General features: G+C 35.9%; 1 protein-coding gene across 3 annotated transcripts in view; it reads left to right on the top strand.

Annotated features, from left to right (window-relative positions):
• Nucleotides 1–19,432, top strand: part of PHKB (phosphorylase kinase regulatory subunit beta) — a 303,729-nt gene that overhangs the window by 186,124 nt on the left and 98,173 nt on the right. For all 3 annotated transcript variants that reach the window (XM_073884358.1, XM_025852340.2, XM_025852337.2), the window contains one exon: nt 10,052–10,146. In XM_073884358.1, the coding sequence (XP_073740459.1) occupies nt 10,052–10,146 (95 nt within the window). The remainder of the gene's footprint in view (nt 1–10,051; nt 10,147–19,432) is intronic.

Genomic DNA, 19,432 nt, shown 5'->3' with positions numbered 1-19,432 from the left:
GTTAACTGACCTAAAGACAAGAATTTTAACATCAGAATCATACATTCCTATATACTGCAGCTTGGAAATTACAATTGAACATGAAATTTTTCTGATTCTGAGGTTGAAAACTGGAACTTGGGATATTGAATTTGAGATCTAAACCTGTATCATCCTTCTTTTTGCTCTATATCTGGTCTGTGATTGAATGCTAGAAAGAGTGCTATTGAGCAAAGTCTCTGAATAAAATTGAGAAGGCTAATGAATTGGGAATGCAGAATTGACTGTATTATACATAAGCAACTTGGGCTTTTAAAAAGGAAGAAATTGAAAATAGTATCAATCAGTAAAAAAGCATTGGACCTTCTTTACTCTAAAATAAATGTATTGAATGTAGACAGATTTTGAGTGTAGATAGCATTTCCTTATGTTAAGACAAGTGTGAACAGAAATAGTCCAGGCCATACCTTCTCATCTGTTTCATGACCAAAAAGAAGAAACACTTCAAAGAAAGAGTCAATTTCTTTTTTCCCTGCTGAGCTTCTAAAAAGGCAGTTAAGAACATACAAAATGTGTGTTGCAAACTATGACCTAGCTGTGTGTCATTTGGTTAACAAACTCACTTGGTTAAGATGAGTAAGATCTCGGAAGACTAAATCATTTAGTTGCTCTTAAGTGTTGTTTACTTGCCCCCAAGAACATCAGATTTCTATGGATGTTATTGAGATTCCAGGCACTTTTTACTAACAAAGTCTTATTTGTTCATTAAAGGAGGCTTGGTTGGATATCTGCTTGTCAGAATTTTGTGGGCAGTTAATTGGAGTTACCTGAAAATAATAGAACAGTAAATCTTTGAAATTATTCTATAATATGTGACTTTTACTAATTCAGGCCAGTTTGTATCCAGTGAAATCTAATAACAATATTTTGCTTGTATATATATATACACCCTAATGAATAATTATCCAACAAAATTATGGAACTTTCATCCCATTGTTAGAGCAAAAAGACTCAATATGCTGTTTCCTAGCCTAAGACCTGAACTACCCTGTGTATTCTTAGAAAATGGTAAATTATTACAGTATTTTTCCTTTTAGAAAATTTAGATTTTAAGAAAATCAGTGGTTGCTATAAAATAGGTTACTAAATTATAAACATGTTTATTTTAAACCAGGTAAGACATATTTTAAGGTATAATATTTGACTTATCTTAGAATAAAATGATCATTAGCTATACCTTTAATCGTTACTGGAATTTGGAAATTTAGAAACTGTCCATGTAAGAGATGATCAGTCTGTAGAACACAGTGTACCTTTTTTTAAAAACATTTTTTTATTTAAATTCAGTTAATCAACATGTAATGTATTGTTGGCTTCAGAGGTACAGGCCTGTGATTCATCAGTCTTATACAATGCCCAGTGTTCATTATATCACATGCCTTCGTTAATGTCCATCACCCAATTACCGTATCCCTCCAGCCCCACCCTTCAGCAACCCTCAGTTTGTTTCCTGTGATTAAGCATTTCTTATGGTTTGTCTCCCTCTCTGGTTTCATCTTGTTCTATTTTTTCCTCTCTTCCCCTATGATCCTGTTTTGTTTCTTAAATTCCACATATCAGTGAGATCATATGATACATGTCTTTCTCTGATGGACTTATTTCGCTTAGCATAATACCCTCTGGTTCCATGTTGTTGCAAATGGCAAGATTTTGGGGTTTTTTTGTGGCTGCATAATATTCCATTGTGTATATAAACCACATCTTCTTTATCCATTCATCTGTCAATGGACATCTGGGCTCTTTCCATAGTTTGGCTATTGTGGACACTTACCGTAAACATTGGGGTGCAGGTGTCCTTTCAGATCACTACATTTGTATCTTTGAGATGTACCTTTTTAAGTGTTTTGCAAAAATAACTTTAAAAGTATTTATCACATAAAAAGTCACTTGAAAATCATGATCTTTGGATTGAATTTTTTTTGAGGTTAAGAAAGCAAGAACTATAACAAAGTTAATGATAACTTACTCTAAAACTTCCCCAAAGCCATTACTTAATTTTAATATATGTTCTTATTCAGTGTTTTTAAAAAGAGAAACTAACATACCAGTTGTTTAGCTTTAAAAAATATCTGACTTCTAGACTTTAGCTTTTCTTTTCAACATATATGCAGTTAACTTTCCTTATCCTGTATACATCAGACATTCATGATCATGACCTTCATTTAGGCACCACTATAAGATGCCAAAACATTAAAGATTAGAGCGTTATATACTTTATAACTTAAGATAGGTGGATGGAAGAATTTTTTTTAGGATGGATACTTTGAAAACACTAATAATAAATATCAAGAGTTAAAACAAGGCATGTTCTCTGATTAAACTTGAAAATATTGAGCAATTTTTTTAAAGATTTAATTTATTTTAGAAGCAGAAAATGCAAGAGTGGGGGGCAGAGGGAGAAAATCTTCAAGCAGACTCCCCGCTGAGTGCAGAGCCTGATGTGGGGCTCGATCTCATGACCCATGAGATCATGACCTGAGCTGAAACCAAGAGTTGGATGCTCAACCAACTGCACCACCCAGATGCCCTGAAAATATTGAGCAATTTTAATTAACTACAACTTTCTCTCCAACACACACAAACTCCCAGAATATTCAGGTGAATGAAAATTTTCTTGAATTTCACAAAGGATTCTTTTCTTTTTGAGGTGGGTGTTATTGAATTTTCTAGCAGTGTTAATAAGGGACTTTTAAAGTGATAAAATAGATATAGAGGTACTTTAAAATATTCAAAATGTTATATACATATAAAGTTCCCAACTTAATTTCTTGGGTGTCTAATGTTCTTTGGTAAGTCATTATTTGGAATCCAATTTATTTTCCAGTAGAAACTATATTTTAAATGATTGTTAACACCTAGCACACTTGTAACCAACCATTTGATATAAATTATTTCTCTAATATAATCATCTTTTTCCTTCACTTCCTTCTCTGCTAGTTTCTCTTCCTTTTTTTCTTTTCTTCATCTTTTTCTTGGACTGTGATGGAAAGATTAACAGTTTTGGATTCATAAACTTAAGGAACTAGACAGTTCAGGATTTCAATTCAGTTTCTACTATTTACTACTTATATGACTTGAAGAATTTTCTTAACTTTCATATCATCAGTTTCTTTATTTTTATAAGGATTAACTGATGAAAAAATATACATAAAGCATTTACTGTAGGACAGATACATACTTTAATGGTTCCATTTCCTGTACTTCCTTCTACCCTCGCTCCCTCTCTTAGCCACCATTTAGGAGATAGTATTTGTTAAAATGTATTTCATAGTTCTTATTAACCAGGCAACTCAGGGTGCTCATGGGCCCTCCTTGTAGGTATCCCCATAGCCACAAAACATCACAAGAATAAAATGCTTCCCTAGTTGCTACTTAACCATTCATCTTCTCAGTGATTTAGCAGCTATTTGTAGAGGCCTACTGTATGCTAGTCCCTGATATCCAGTAGCTCTTACAGCAAGAATGTGACAACGTAGGAGATTTATCTGTCTCTCTGAGGGCAGCCTAGTTATTCTGATATACTACTTCCTTTTTCCAATGTTTATAACTAAGGTGAGTCCATTTGCATTTGATTTCATTCATGGTATTTTTTGCCCAATTGACATCAGATATAAAAGCTACTGATTAAACCTGGATATCTAATGCTTTTTAAAGCTGAAGTTAGTGATCAAGTGCCCCCTAGTGTGCATGAGGACATAAGAAACTGGTCTTGATTTTCATTGGTCTCTTGACCTCAAATGCAGTTGACTCCTTCCTCAGTATAGCACATGGTTTTGGTACTGATCAGTTAAAGATAAAACGAACAGATAAGATTATACAGATATATTTCTACATTGTGGTTGCTAAGAGATTTCCCAGCTGTTACACTTCAGGAAACTTCAAGCAGAAACATCGATTTCTAAGCACTTTTGTTATCTTTTTCATGGTATCTGTGTGACTGCTAGCGCCCTAAAGTGGGATTTCTGTGCAGCCGGCATTATAAACATCTTGAGAGTGCATGTAACACAGTATGCCTTTAAAAGCTTCACCTAAGAAGATTTTCCTCCTTTACCTTATTATATAAATTTCTGGCTTTCTTAAAACTAAAATTTTTAGTTGAATTGCTACTAGGGCTAGAAAACTTGTATGAAAATTTATGATCCTATGCTTAAATATATTAGTAAAATTGAATATAAAAGCAGTGATGCCTAGAGTCTGAGAAGACTGCATATATACTGTCACACTGTTTCCCAGAAATACTAATAATACCTGCCTTAAAATGTATCCGATTCTGTGCTCTGTCCTTTATAAGTATTATACTAGGTAATCCTCCTAGCTTCTCTATGAGATGGATACCATATGTCATAACTGAGGCTCAGAAGAGTTTAGCAACTCACCCAAGGTCACATAGCCCATGACTGACACTTTACTGACTTATTCAGGAGTCTGCAGGGTGATTGTATCACCTCTAACCTTTGTGGCATTAAGTATGCTCATTAAAGATAAAAACCTTGCTAACTTAATAAGATATTAATTTGTATCCTGTTTTCATTTACATGCTTATTGTTGTCATTTTTTGTCCTCTATGAATTGTCTGGTTTGCTTTGCCCATTTAACCTTGATTTTTATGGGTTTTCTTATCAGTCTGCATGAATGTTTTATATATTAGGTGTACTAAACCTCTTTGGTATTTTCCTAGTTTGTTTGCCTCTGAACTGTTTTGCATTGCTTTTTGATGAACAAAATTTAAAATCTTTATATAATTAGATCTATCATTATTTTTCAATTTAATTCTGGCCATGGAATTTAACATTCAATTTTAAGAAATCCATCCCTGTTAGTCAAGTGAGTTAAAAACATTTATAAATTTGAATTTTTTTGGTATAGTGTATGAGGTTGAGGATCTACATTTTCTTTTTCTCTGTAGTTTATTTCTTAATACATGTGTTACTAATATGTGTCATGGCAGCAGAGAAGCAGTTAGGCTTTGAAGCACATAATTTTACCCTATAAATTATCTGCTGAGCCTATTTTAGTGTGTCCTATGTAATTTTGGGGTCATGATAAAAAATACTTGCTCTGTTAAATTTCCTTTGAATTGTCATTTTATTAAAGAAACAAAAATTCTTCTTGATGTTTCCTTTTAATTTCAATAATGACTGAAGTAAACACGGTGTATTTTCATAAAATTTCTACACACCAAAACATACAAATATTAATGAACCTAATCTGTTGTCTTTAAAGACAGCTGTGCCTATTTACAGAAATGCTTGATTATCTGTGAGGTTTGGTACTATACTGTGAAATGTAGAAAGCCATTGCTCTTTTATCCTTGTTCCCTTATTTTCATTTTACATATTCTGTAGTTGGTCGGGCACAAGTTCTTTCAGGCTTTCACTCTTCACCAGAAAGCCAGTGACAGGGCATCGGCACAGTGAGGAGCTCTGTTTTGCCTCCCAAATGTTAAAAATCAATGAAGTGGAAAAAAAATATGTCCATTAACCTGATCTTTTGAGACATTAGTCACTTTTACCATTATGGAAATTAAAGCAATGATTACAGCAATTGATGTTTCCAAATTTGTTAACCCACCAGCTTATTATTTTGTTTAATAAGTCTTTTGAGCGCCTACTGTATGGCAGATGCTGTGCTAGAAAATGGGGAATAGCCATGAATGAGAAGCATACAGCTTGTGGGGTTATAGATGAGCACGTGGTATAAGTTGGAATGTCAAGCTAGATATATAGATGCAGTACAAATAGAGAAATGAGAAGGAAATGCAAAGAAATAAGGTTTTTCAAGAGACTTGGTTAACTGTTTGATCCATATCAATTTTAATAGATTAGCATTTATTCTTTCCAAGGATATAAGATTTCTTAATTTTTCTGTCGTCATTTATAAATAACAAAATAATAAAGATAGAATTTCATTTCTGTAGAAAGACAGTGAAACATTAATTATGTAAAATGCTTGTTGGTAGTGGAAATTTTTTCACATCTCAGTGATCAGACAAATGAGATAGGGAAATAATTTGGTGCTATTTAGAATATCACTGTACTAATCAACCCTGCATCATGAGCTCAACTGATATTAATAAATAGAAATTATATGGTGGTATTTGCCATAATTAAGCCCATATTGGTTTGGTTTAAATTTTGCAAAAGTATACTTTTTTCAGAGGTAGAAGAATGTTCTGTGATTTGAATAGGAAAAACATAACCTATCGAGGTCTAAATTATTTGTTTAATGTTTTCTCCTCTTGATATCTTTTCCATCTGTGTTGTGTGCAGTGTCAGTGTTCTCAAAGGGTAAGATTAGTCTGGGCTATGAGTGAAGACTCGAGAGAGAGACTGTGCTTGAATCTAAACTCTGTCATTTACCTGCTGTGTGCAAGTGGCTCAGCCCCTCCACACCTCCATTTTGTCATCTGTAAAATGACAAGGTTGTGGTGAGGATTAATGAATTAATTTACATGAAATGCTCAAATGAGGCGAGGAACATTGTATGCACCGTGTGAGTGTTGCTGTGCTTCCTGTGGCAGAGGCAGCCGTGGCTGCGCTGTTCCTCCTTTTTCTTGCCATGCTATCATTAATATCACTTTTATTATTATTAAAAACATCTTTCAAGAGTTATGAAAAACACCTTTGGTGATTTTGTCTATTGGATAGCCTTGCACATGTGCCCTCAAGTTAAACCAGAATAGAAATACCTGTATAATGAGAAGCATTACCCCAGCTGCAAAGAAATTTACAAGTGTTTCTGTGGTTGACTCTCTGCTCTGTTTTTCAGAATTATTCACTGACTAAAAGAAGTACCTAAAAAGCTATGGAAAATGAGGTGTAGTTTTTTTTTTTACCAAATATTATACACAGGTGACTTTATATGAAACTCAGCATCGTGTCATTTTTATGTAATCAGTAAAGAACTGAAGATCAAATATGAAATGAAGACATTTTCATAGCTTAAGTGCAGTAAAAATTGTGCTGATTCACTTTGGGAGAAGTTAAATTCTTTTTTTTTTTTTTAATGTTATTATTCAATTACCTTTACATGTCTGAGTATAACTAAGATAACCTTATAGATGTGCAGTTTCTGGGACAGAGTATGCCTGCTGTAAATTTGCATAGATACTGCCAACTTGCACTCCAACGAGGTTATGCAGAATTACATTTCAGTGTCTTTTTCCCACCACACCTTCCTAGCCTAGTCCTCTCCACGTCCATGGAGAATTCCTGCTCCATTGAGCCTTAGGTTCTGAATCTCTCTGAGGGGTGTTAAAGCAGAAGACAGCAGAGAACCACTGATTTAACACCTTCTCCCCACCTTCTCCCCACCCTCTCCTTCCAAACACTCTAAACTGCCTTCATTGTTATGTCCTTGGATTTTATCCATAGTTGCCACAAGGAACTACCAGGTGAAAGGGCTTTCAGTACAACAGTAAAATAGTAGTTGAAGCCATTGCTTTCATGCTGGTTAGTGCCCCAGGAAAAATGCCCTCAGAAATCTTTTAGAATTTAGTATCAGGAAGCACTTTGTCTCCCCTTCATGAACTGGTTTCCTTTCTTGAGAGAATGCAAATATATTATTTTTAGAACAGCTTTATTGAGGTATAATTTATATACTAGCTCTTAACCTATTCGAAGTTTAAATTCAGTGGTTTTTAGTTTATTCACAGAGAGTTGTACAACCATCACCACAATTTTAGAATATTTTTATCACCCTTCAAAAAAACCTCATACCCAGTTACTCCCCACTCATCCCTAATCAATTCACCCTTTCCCCCAACACTGGACACTCATTAATCTACTTTCTATCCCTGTAGATTTGCCTATTCTAGACATTTCATATACCTTGAATCATATAATGCCTGGCCTTTGTGACTGGCTTTTTTCGCTTAGCCTGTTTTCAAGGTTCATTGATGCATCAGCACTTAATTCCTTTTATGGTCAAATAACATTCCATTGTATGTACATACCACATTTGATTTATCCATTCATCTGGTGATGGACATTTGGGTGTTTCCATTTTTTTGCTTTTATGAATAATGCTGCTGTGAACTTTCTCTTGTTTGACATGTTTTCATTTCTCTTGGGTATATACCTAGGGGTAGAATTGCTGAGTTATATGGTAACTCTGTGTTTAACATTTTGAGAAATTCCAGACTGTTTTCCAAAGTAACTGTGCTGTAACGCATTCCATCTAACAAGGTATGAGGATTCCAGTTTCTCTGCATCCTCTCCAACCATTGTTCTTACCTGCTTTTTGATAATAGCATCCTAATGGATATGAAGTGGTATCTCATTATGATTTTGATAAGCATTTCCCAAATGACTTAATGTCATCTTTTCATGTGCTTATTGGTAATTTGTGTATCTTTGTTGGAGAAGTGTCTATTCAGGTACTGTGGCCATTTTTAAATTGTGTTGTCTTTTTTTATTGAGTAATAAGATTTTTTATATATATTCAAGACAGAAGTCCCTTAAAGATATATGATTTGCAGATATTTTCTCCCATTCTGTGGGTTGTCATTTCACTTTTTTCATCGTGTCCTTTGAGGTCCACAAGGTTATAATTCGACAAAGTTCAATTTATCTCATGTTTTCTTTGTTATTTATGTTTTGACTTTGTAGTTTTGGCCTCTTTGAATGAGTTGGAAAGCATTTCCCCTACTATTTTGGAAAAGTGTGTGAAAGATTGGTTTACTTCTTTTAACTGGTAGAATTCACCAGTGAAGCCATGATGTCCTGGGTTTTTATTTATTTATTTATTTTTTGTTTGTTTTTTCCAGAAGGTTTCAGTCACTTGTTATAAATCTGTTTATAGGGGCACCTAGGTGGCTCAGGGTTATTGATCTCAGGGTCCTGGAATTGAGTCCTGTGTCAGGCTCTCTGCTCAGTGGGGAGTCTGCTTCTCCCTCTCGCTCTCACTTTGTGTGCTCTCTCTCACTCAAATAAATAAAATCTGATGGGTTAGCCTGGTGATGGGTATTAAAGAGGGCATGTATTGAATGGAGCACTGGGTGTTATACGCAAACAACGAATCATGGAACACTACATCAAAAACTAATGATGTAATGTATGGTGATTAATATAACATAATAAAATTAAAAAATAATAAATAAAAATAAATCTGTTTATATTTTATATTCCTTCTTGAATTAGTTTTGGTAATGTGTATGTTTCTAGGAATTTGTCCATATCCATCTAGGTTATCTAAATCATTGGTGTACATTTTGTTCATAGTATTGTCATATAATCCTGAAGGTCAGTGATAATGTTCGTAACTTCCATTCCTGATTTAGTAATTTGTGTCTTCTTTTTTTCTTGATCAGTCTAGCTAAAGTTTTGTCCACTTTTGAGCTTTTCAAGAATCTACTTCTGGTTTCATTTATATTCCCTATTGTTTTTCTATATTCTGTTTCATTAACTTCCACTCTAATCTTTACTATTTCTTTCCTTCTGCTTGCTTTTGATTTAGTTTTCTCTTTCCATCTGCTGTCTTAAGATGGAAAAATAGGTTACTGATTTGAAGTTTTTCTTCTGTTTAGTATAGGCATTTACAGCTCCAGATTTTCCTCTGAGCATTGATTTAGCTATATCCATAAGTTTTGGTATGTGTCTTCATTTTCAGTCATCTCATCAGAACATGTATTAGAAACTATTTTCTAATTTCCCATTTGTTTCCTTCTCTCACTTATTGGTTATTTAGGAGTGAGTTAATTTCCACATATTTATATTCTAGAAGAAATTATATATATGTGTATATATTAGAAGAAATGCTAAAATTTCTTCCTATTGATTGATTTCTAATTTCATTCTGTTGTGGTCAGAATCATACTGTGTATAATTTTAATTCTTTAAATTTATTGAGGATTATTCTATGGCCTAGTATATGGAAGATATTCTATGTGCATTGAGGAGGATATATATTGTGCTCTTGTTGGATGAAGTATTCTATTGCTATTAGGTCTAGTTGGTTTATAGTATTGCACAGATGCATTTTTGATAATGTCATTTCCCTTTTTTTTTTCCAGCTGATGAATTAATCAGTCCTGAAGACATTGATCCTGTCCAGCGCTATGTGCCACTACAGAATCAGCGTAACGTGAGCATGAGGTTTTCCAATCAAGTAAGGAGATTTTTTTTCTTAATTTAGACTCATCTAGAGACATTTAAAGATTAATTAAAAAGAAATTTTATTCTGAATGGGTTTTTATTGCTTTTTCTGAGGGCAAGGCTTTTCTCTTTTTTGGTTAGTTAAGATACTTGTTGTAAAAGATTATTTGTTAATGAAGAAGTATGAGTCAGATGTATCCAACGGGATGTCTTCCAGGCAAACGTTTTCATCTTAACAGTGGTTGAGTTTAAGGTGTTAAATGCCTTCAGGAGGATACAGTATGTATGTGTGGGCAAGGGGAGATATGAGGTGGAAGTGGGGTCCCATGAAAAGCCCTATGCTTAATGTCTGTCCATTTCTGTGTGTCTGTGACAGGACTGAGTGACTGTCAGAGTGTTCTTAGTACTTGGTGACATGTTGGGTGAAGGAATAATTTAAAATTTTTTACATTTAGTAGCTATGAATTCAGACTGTGTTGTGTCAACAGAATAAGTGTTTGCAGGATCAGCAAGATTGATGTTGATTTGAGCAAACCCTCAAGTATTAAATGATACCAGTAATGAGGACTGTAAAATGAAAATGTTGTGGATTATGGAAACTGCCTGAGGAGAAAGGGAATGAACCTGAGTGTGTGCCCGGGATTCCAAACAGTTAACATTTATTTAATAAGAATAATGGCACTTCCAGAAGATAAGCTTATAAAATCAAAATGCTTCTTTTGAGGCACCTGGGTGACTTATTGGTTAAGTTTCCAACTCTTGATCTCAGCTCAGGCCTTGATCTCATGGTTGTGTGTTTGAGCCCTGCACTGGGCTCTATGCTGGGCATGGAGCCTACTTCAAAAAAAGACCAAAACGAAACAAAAAACCCCAAATGCTCCTTATATTTTTAAAAAACATGCATATACATATAATACACACACACACACACACAGACATACACACACACAAATACATACTTGTTTTAATGAGAGAAAGGGAGAGCCAACCAGGTCCATTGGATTCTGTTACACTTTCTCTGTTTCTTCTGCTGGTCTTCAACAAAACATGTAATTACTCTGAGTGGTTTATAGATGAGAAGCTATTTGGGAGACTTATAAATAAATGTTAAGATTTTCTGAAGAACATAAAATCCCTATGTTAATATGTGTTAGAATTTTTCACTGGCCTGTTTGACTCCTGTATAAGGTGAGGATTTGGCCTTTATCTTAGTTACCACTCGTGTCAGTGTAGTACAAGGATACATTCTGTACAAATTTGAGATATGCAATTTCACTTGAAGAAATGGTAAAATAGGGAATACGTTTAACTTCCTATTACCCAGTGCTGTGACTCTGAGCCATTTTAAGACTAGTATGTGTCATTTACATAGCATTTCACATGTGTTACCCACTTCTGTAGGGTAATGAAATTGCAAAGCCTTCTCTTAGAAAATAAAGTAATAGGTTACAGATTTGAGTTGTGGGGATAGGAGCCAGAGAGCATCAAAGCACATAACTCACAAAATCTACAATTTAAACAGTAATTTCATGCTTGATACATATAAGGAAAGCTGTGGGTTCTGTGTAATTTTTGACATGCAGTATACTTCCAGCTCTTTCTCTCCCATTCAAAAGCTTATTAGAGTACAAGTGAGTGAGAGTGAATTTGATGGAGAATTCACTCTAGGTGTATTTTTTATATTGAAATCATTTTCTAATGTTGCTACTAAATTATCTATGCCATGCCTCCCAGGTGGAGCCACATCCTACATTAGAGACGTACTGTAGGGTAAGGACAAGGACTTCTGTCTTGCAGCTTCATGGGGATTACATCTGTGTAGCGTTGTGTACAGTTTCTGAGAAGGAGATGATGGGAGGATTGACAGCAGAAAATTGCTGGGAGCCATCATGCCCCACCTGTTGGCAGCTTGGTTGTAGTGATATATAAAATGGTGAGGTGCCTTTGCCACTTTCTCGGCCATTTAAGCAAGAGCCAAGACCAGACATGACCTTGTCTGTTGCTGGGACTGGGTGGCATTGACTGATGAAATGGAGAAGTAGACATAGCCCTCTGCTTGAAATGTTGATATCAGAGACCTCTTGGTCATTATTATTATTATTTTTTAAAGATTTTATTTATTTGAGAGAGAGAGAGAGCATGAGCAGGGGGAGAGGGAGAAGCAGGCTCCCCACTGAGCAGGGAGCCCAACATGGGACTTGATCCCAGGACCCTGGGATCCTGACCTGAGCTGAAGGCAGACGCTTAACCTACTGAGCCACCCAGGAGCCCCTCTCTTGGTCAGTATTGACCAGGTCAGACTTTGCAGTTAACTTATCTGTGGGGATTGACCAGGTGCTTTAAACCCTACCAAATGGTGGGAAAAATGAGAATAGTAAAGTTCAGACAATTTCTGGAAACAAGAAAAGTTCCTGATTTCGAAGAAAGATGTGTCAGAGGTCCCCATTTATCCTTTGCCTCAGTGATTCACTAGATGAACTCACAGGATTTAGAAGCTCTGATACTTACAGTTATGATTTATTACAGTGAAAGGATGCAAGATAAAATCAGCAAAGGCACTCAGGGCAAGTCTTGAGGAAACCAGGCACAAGCTTCCCAGTGTCCATTCCCAGTGGAGTCATGTGAGACACAATTACCCAGCAATGATGTGTGAAAACACATGCAAAGTGTTGCCAACCAATACTTGCTCAAGCTTGAATGTCTAGGTTTTTATTGAGGGTCAATCATGTAGGCATGTAGCACCTGCATGATTGACCTTGGTTATTCAAGCTCTAGCTCCCTAGAGGGAAAAGAAAAACAAAAACAAAAACAGATGTTCACCATAAATCACATTGTTAGCATAAACCATCTGGACACACTGGTACAGTATGGCCCATGGCCTTAATTAAGCATGCAAAAACACTCTTATCTGACAGATCATTCCAAGAATCCAGCCAAGAGCCCATCCTGCAAATATTCCTTTCTTGGGAATGTTCAGAGTTTGAACAGCCCAGGCCTGATGAATCAATGCATTCCTTCACAGAAAGTTTATGGCAGAAGGAAGTTTCCAGAATCCAGAAAGCAAGGAGTGTGCCACAACTATAGAATTGTCCACTCCTTCAAGTATGCGTTGATAGGGCTTTTGGCAAATTACAAACCTAAAACATTGAGGACTAAATTGAGAGCTGTTGACTTTCTTAACAATACCCATAGCAAATTAATTTCACATAAAGGGAAGTCTTTTTATACCTTTTTAGACTGGGGTTGGAAAAGTATCATCTGGGATGACCTTCCTCACTACTCTCTCACTTGTCAGAAATTGCTCTTTTCTTTTGATGTTACTTAAAGATTAAAACAAATCCCCTTTTATAAGTAAGTTTAGAAGAGTAGAAAGAAAAGTATTGTAAATGACAGCAGATATACTTTATAGTATTGTGAGATTTTGACCCCTCCCAAAAAAAAACCCCAAAACCCACCTTTTGGAGATCTTAGAATGTAAGTTTCCAGAGATCAGAGAACATGTTTAATTTATGTTTATAGCTTCAGTACTTGTGATAGTATAACACCTGTTATATAGAATGTAGTCAATGTTTAACTTGAGTGTTTGAGTGTGCTTGAAGGTATGTGTGGGAGGAAGGTATGTCATGGGAAATAGTTGACTTCTCATGCAGATGTCTCTAAATTTGTATCTCTAATCCTAACCTCTTTCCTGATATTTCAACTTGAATTTCCAAGTACTTGGTGATCATCTCTCCACAGATCTAGTATTTAAAATCCAACATTTCTGGATGTATACTTATTTCCAATTCATCTAGTTGTACAAATTAAATATGTACAGCTTTTGTATGCCAGTCATATTTCAATAATGTTTAAAAAATAAAACATTCTTTTTTTATGAATTACAAAATCTAAAAAATTTTTTATTTTAATTCTAGTTAGTTAATATACAGTGTTATATTAGTTTCAGGTGTACAATATAGTAATTCAACATTTCTATACATCACCTGGTGCTCATCCCAGCAAGTGCCCTCCTTAATTTCCATCACCAATTTAGCCCATCCCCCCACCGTCCACTCTGGTAACCATCAGATTGTTCTCTATAATTAAAAGTCTGTTTCTTGCTTTGACTCTGTCTCTCTCTTTTTCTCTCTCATTTTTTTTTTCTTTTGCTTGTATGTTTTGTTTCTTAAATTCCACGTATGGGTGAAATCATATGGTATTTATCTTTCTCTGACTTATTTCGCTTAGCATTATATTGCCTAGCTCCATTCGTGTCATTGCAAATGACAAGATTCCATTCTTTTTTATGGCTGAATAATATTCCATTGTGTATATATACCACATCTTCTTTTTCCATTTATCAGTCAGTGGACACATGGGTACTTCCATATATTTGGCTACTGTAAATAATGGTGCTACACACAGAGGGGTACATGTATCCCTTTGAATTAGTGTTTTTGTATTCTTTGGGTAAATACCCAGTAGTGCAATTGCTGAATCATGAGGTAGTTGTATTTTTAACTTTTTAAGGAAGCTCCACACTATTATCCAGAGTGGCTATACCAGTTTGCATTCCCACCAACAGTGCACAAGTGTTCCTTTCTCTCCACATCCTCACTAACACCTATTGTTACTTATGTTTTTGATTTTATCCATTCTGACAGGTATGAAGTGATAACTCATTGTAGTTTTGATTTGCATTTCCCTGATGAGCAAAGATACATTTCTAATGGCAAATGTGTTATCTTCTCTCTTCAAATCTGCCTTTCTTTCCATAGTCCTTCTCTTGGGTAAGGACATTGCCTTCAGTGGTCCCTTCTCATGCCAGTAGCTCTTCTGTCCAGATGGTTCTCATATTGGCTCTGCCTTCACAGTAGCATTCATATTTATCTCTTCATATTCAGCCCCACTGCCATGTACCACTTAGACTTCATTACTACCCAATGGCATGGTTTTAATAATCTCTCTCTGAGTCCAGTCCCTGTTTATTCTCTGTGCTTGAGAATACATGATGTTTTAAATTTTAAAGCCTGAGTCCATTAGTGGAATTTCTTGCTTAAAACCTTCATGATGGGGCACCTGGGTGGTGTAGTCGGTTAAGCGTCTGACTCTTGGTTTTGGCTCAGGTTTTGATCTCAGGGTTATGAGATCCAGCCCTGAGTCGGGCTGTGCACTCTGTGGAGTCTGCTTGAGATTGTGTCTCCCTCTCCCTGCCTCTCCTGCTTGTGCGTGCACTGTCTCTCTCTCTCTCTCTCTCAAATAAATAAATAAACAAATCTTAAAAAACAGAAACAAAAAACCTTCCATGACTCCCTACTCTCCTCAGGTTAGATTCTAAACTCCATATCCTGACATTTAAGGTCCTACTCACACCTCAGTTTTTTGTTTTTCATCTGTATCTTGCAGTTTCTCCAAATTTCTCCCAATCCTCCTGTACTACAGTCTCAGCAGACTTGCTGATCTAATAAAACACCTTGCCCTCGCCGACTCCCGGGCCTCCACACTCATTGCAACCTTCATCCTGAAACCCTGGCCTCTTTTCAGTCAGAATCCTTAAAATCTAAGCCCCAGACAGTGCCTCTTTTTTTGAATACATATAAAAATTATATAAATGCAGCTCAGTGCAATTGCATTACATTACATTGGGAGTATTGGCCATTTCACTGTTTTCCTATCTCCAGAAAAGTCTTTTTTTAAAAAAACAATACCTGTTTTCACCTTTGTCTCCAAATTTCTAAGTAATGTAGATATAACTCTTTTTGCTTGATATTTTACCTTTGTACAGTTTCTGTTCTTTCTTTCTTTGTAAAGGGTATACCTCAACCTCCCTTCCATCTTAATCTAATATTTAGTAGTTATTTTTAATTCTTTTACCACTTTTGTTATTCTACACATTGTGATAAAACCACATTTTGGGGGTCATATTCTTTTGGGAAGAATGTCTTTATTTTTGGTGTCCCAAAGTTTCTATTTTTCTGTGGGTCTTGTTTGTATTTCTCTGCTTGGCACTTGGGCCTTTTCAGTTTGTTACTCTCTTCAGCTGTGGGAAATTTTCTTAAATTATCACTTTACTTTCTCTATTCTTTCTGTTAGGGTTCCTTTACTAGTCAGATCCTAGTCCTATAGGAATGACCCCCTGAATCTCTTCCTTTTTTTTTTCAAATGGTTTCTGTTTCCTTGGGTTTTTTGTTTGTTTGGTTTGGTATTGGATTTTTTTTCCCCCTATATTCAGAGGCTCTTCCTCAATTTTTTGTTCCAGCCCTTCTGTTGAATTTTTTTTCAAAGTCATATTTTTAATTTCTTTTTAAATTTTATTTAGTTATGTTAATCACCATACATTACATCATTAGTTTTTGATCATGTTTCTGCACTTGATCCTAGCCAAAAGGCCAAGAAGTCATTGATCAGTGTTTCTGATTTTTTTTATTATATTATGTGAGTCACAATACATTACATCATTAGTTTTTTTTAAATTTTTTATTGTTATGTTAATCACCATATATTACATAATTTGTTTTGGTGTACTGTTCCATGATTCATTGTTTGTTCATAACACCCAGTGCTAAATTCAGTACGTGCCCTCTTTAATACCCATCACCGGGCTGACCCATCCTCCCACTCCCTCCCCTCTAGAACCCTCAGTTTGTTTCTCAGAGTCCATAGTCTCTCATGGTTCGTCTCCCCCTCCGATTTTCCCCCCTTCATTTTTTCCTTCCTGCTATCTTCTTTTTTTGTTGTTGTTGTTTTAACATATATTGTTTCAGAGGTACAGGTCTGTGATTCAGCAGTCTTACACAATTCACAGTGCTCACCATAGCACATACCCTCCCCAAGGTCTATCATCCAGGCACCCCATCACTCCCACCCCCCACCACTCCAGCAACCCTCAGTTTGTTTCCTGAGATTAAGAATTCCTCATATCATGAAACATGTCTTTCTCTGATTGACTTATTTCGCTCAGCATAATACCCTCCAGTTCTGTCCACGTCATTGCAAATGGCAAGATTTCATTCCTTTTGATGGCTGCATAATATTCCATTGTATATATAAACACCACATCTACTTTATCCATTCATCTGTCGATGGACCTCTTGGCTCTTCCCATAGTCTGGGTATTGCGGACATTGCTGCTATAAACATTGGGGTGAACGTACCCCTTCAGATCCTTACATTTGTATATTTGGGGTAAATACCCAGGTAGTGCAATTGCTGGGTTGTAGGGCAGCTCTATTTTCAACGTTTTGAGGAACCTCCATACTGTTTTCCAGAGTGGCTGCACCAGCTTGCATTCCCACCAACAGTGTAGGAGGGTTCCCCTTTCTCCACATCCTGCCAACATCTGTTATTTCCTGACTTGTTAATTTGAGCCATTCTGACTGGTGTGAGGTGGAATCTCATTGAAGTTTTGATTTGGATTTCCCTGATGCCGAGCAGTGTTGAGCACTTTTTCATGTGCCTGTTGGCCATTTGGATGTCTTCTTTGGAAAAATGTCTGTTCATGTATTCTGCCCATTTCTTCATTGGATCATTTGTTCTTTGGGTGTTGAGCTCAAGAAGTTCTTTATAGATTTTGGATACTACCCCTTTATCTGATATGTCATTTACAAATATCTTCTCCCATTCTGTTGGTTGTCTTTTGGTTTTGTTGACTGGGCAAAAGCTTTTTATCTTGATGAAATCCCAATAGTTCATTTTGGCCCTTGCTTCCATTGCCTTTGGTGATGTTTCTAGGAAGAAGTTGCTGCGGCTGAGGTCGAAGAGGTTGCTGCCTGTGTTCTCCTTTAGGATTTTGATGGCCTCCTGTCTCACATTGAGGTCTGTCAACCATTTTGAGTCTGTTTTTGTGTGTGGTGTAAGGAAATGGTCCAGTTTCATTCTTCTGCATGTGGCTGTCCAATTTTCTCAACACCATTTGTTGAAGAGACTGTCTTTTCTCCATTGGACATTCTTTCCTGCTTTGTCAAAGATGAGTTGACCATAGAGTTGAGGGTCCATTTCTGGGCTCTCTATTCTGTTCCACTGATCTATGTATCTGTTTTTGTGCCAGTACCATACTGTCTAGATGAGAACAGCTTTGTAATAGAGCTGGAAATCCGGAATTGTGATGCCACCAGCTTTGCTTTTCTTTTTCAACATTCCTCCGGCTATTGTGGGTCTTTTCTGATTCCATACAAATTTTAGGATTATTTGTGCCATTTATTTGAAAATTATTGTATGGTGACTAACATAACATAATAAAATAAAGTTGATGGTATTTTGATAGGGATTGCTTTAAATGTGTAGATTGCATTGACATCTTCTCAATATTTGTTTTTCCAATCCATGAGCATGGAACGTTTTTCCATTTCTTTGTGTCTTCCTCAATTTCTTTCATGAATATTTTATAGTTGTCTGAGTCCAGATTCTCTGCCTCTTTGGTTAGATTTATTCCTACATATCTTATGGTTTTGGGTGCCATTGTACATGGGATCGACTCCTTAATTTCTCTTTCTTCTATCTTGTTGCTATATGGGAATTCCACTGATGTGTGTGCATTGATTTTATATCCTGACACTTTACTGAATTCCTGTATGAGTTCTAGCAGTTTTGGGGTGGAGTCTTTGGGTTTTCCACATAAAGTTTCATATCATCTTTAAAGAGTGAGAGTTTGAGTTTTTCTTTGCCGATTTGGGTGCCTTTTATTTCTTTTTGTTGTCTGATTGCTGTGGCTAGGACTTCTAATACTGTGTTGAATAGCAGTGGTGATAGTGGACATCCCTGCCGCATTCCTTACCTTAGGGGGAAAGCTCTCAGTTTTTCCCCATTGGGAATGATATTTGATGTGGGTTTTTCATAGATGGGTTTTATGATATTGAGGTATGTTCCTTCTATCCCTATACTCCCAAGAGTTTTGATCAAGAAAGTTGCTGTACTTTAGCAAATGCTTTTTCTGCATCTATTGAGAGGATCATATGGTTCTTGTTCCTTCTTTTATTAATGTATTGTATCACATTGATTGATTTGTGGATGTTGAACCAAACTTGCAGCCGAGGGATAAATTCTACTTGGTCATGGCGAATAATCCTTTTAATGTAGTATTGGATCCTATTCGCTAGTATTTTGATGAGAATTTTTGCATCCATGTTCATCAAGGATATTGGTATGAAATTCTCCTTTTTGATGGGGTCTTTGTCTGGTTTTGGGATCAAGGTAATAGTGTCCTCATAAACGAGTTTGGCAGTTTATGGAAGTTTTCCTTCCATTTCTATTTTTTGGAACAGTTTCAGAAGTTAGGTATTAATTCTTCTTTAAATGTTTGGTAGAATTCCCCTGGGAAGCCA

Source organism: Callorhinus ursinus, unplaced genomic scaffold, assembly GCF_003265705.2.
Source record: "Callorhinus ursinus isolate GAN/ISIS: 27379988/994484 unplaced genomic scaffold, GSC_fseal_2.0 scaffold56, whole genome shotgun sequence".
Taxonomy (NCBI): Eukaryota; Metazoa; Chordata; class Mammalia; order Carnivora; family Otariidae; genus Callorhinus; species Callorhinus ursinus.
Note: the sequence above shows the minus strand (reverse complement) of the source record. Positions and strands in the feature narration are given on the sequence as shown.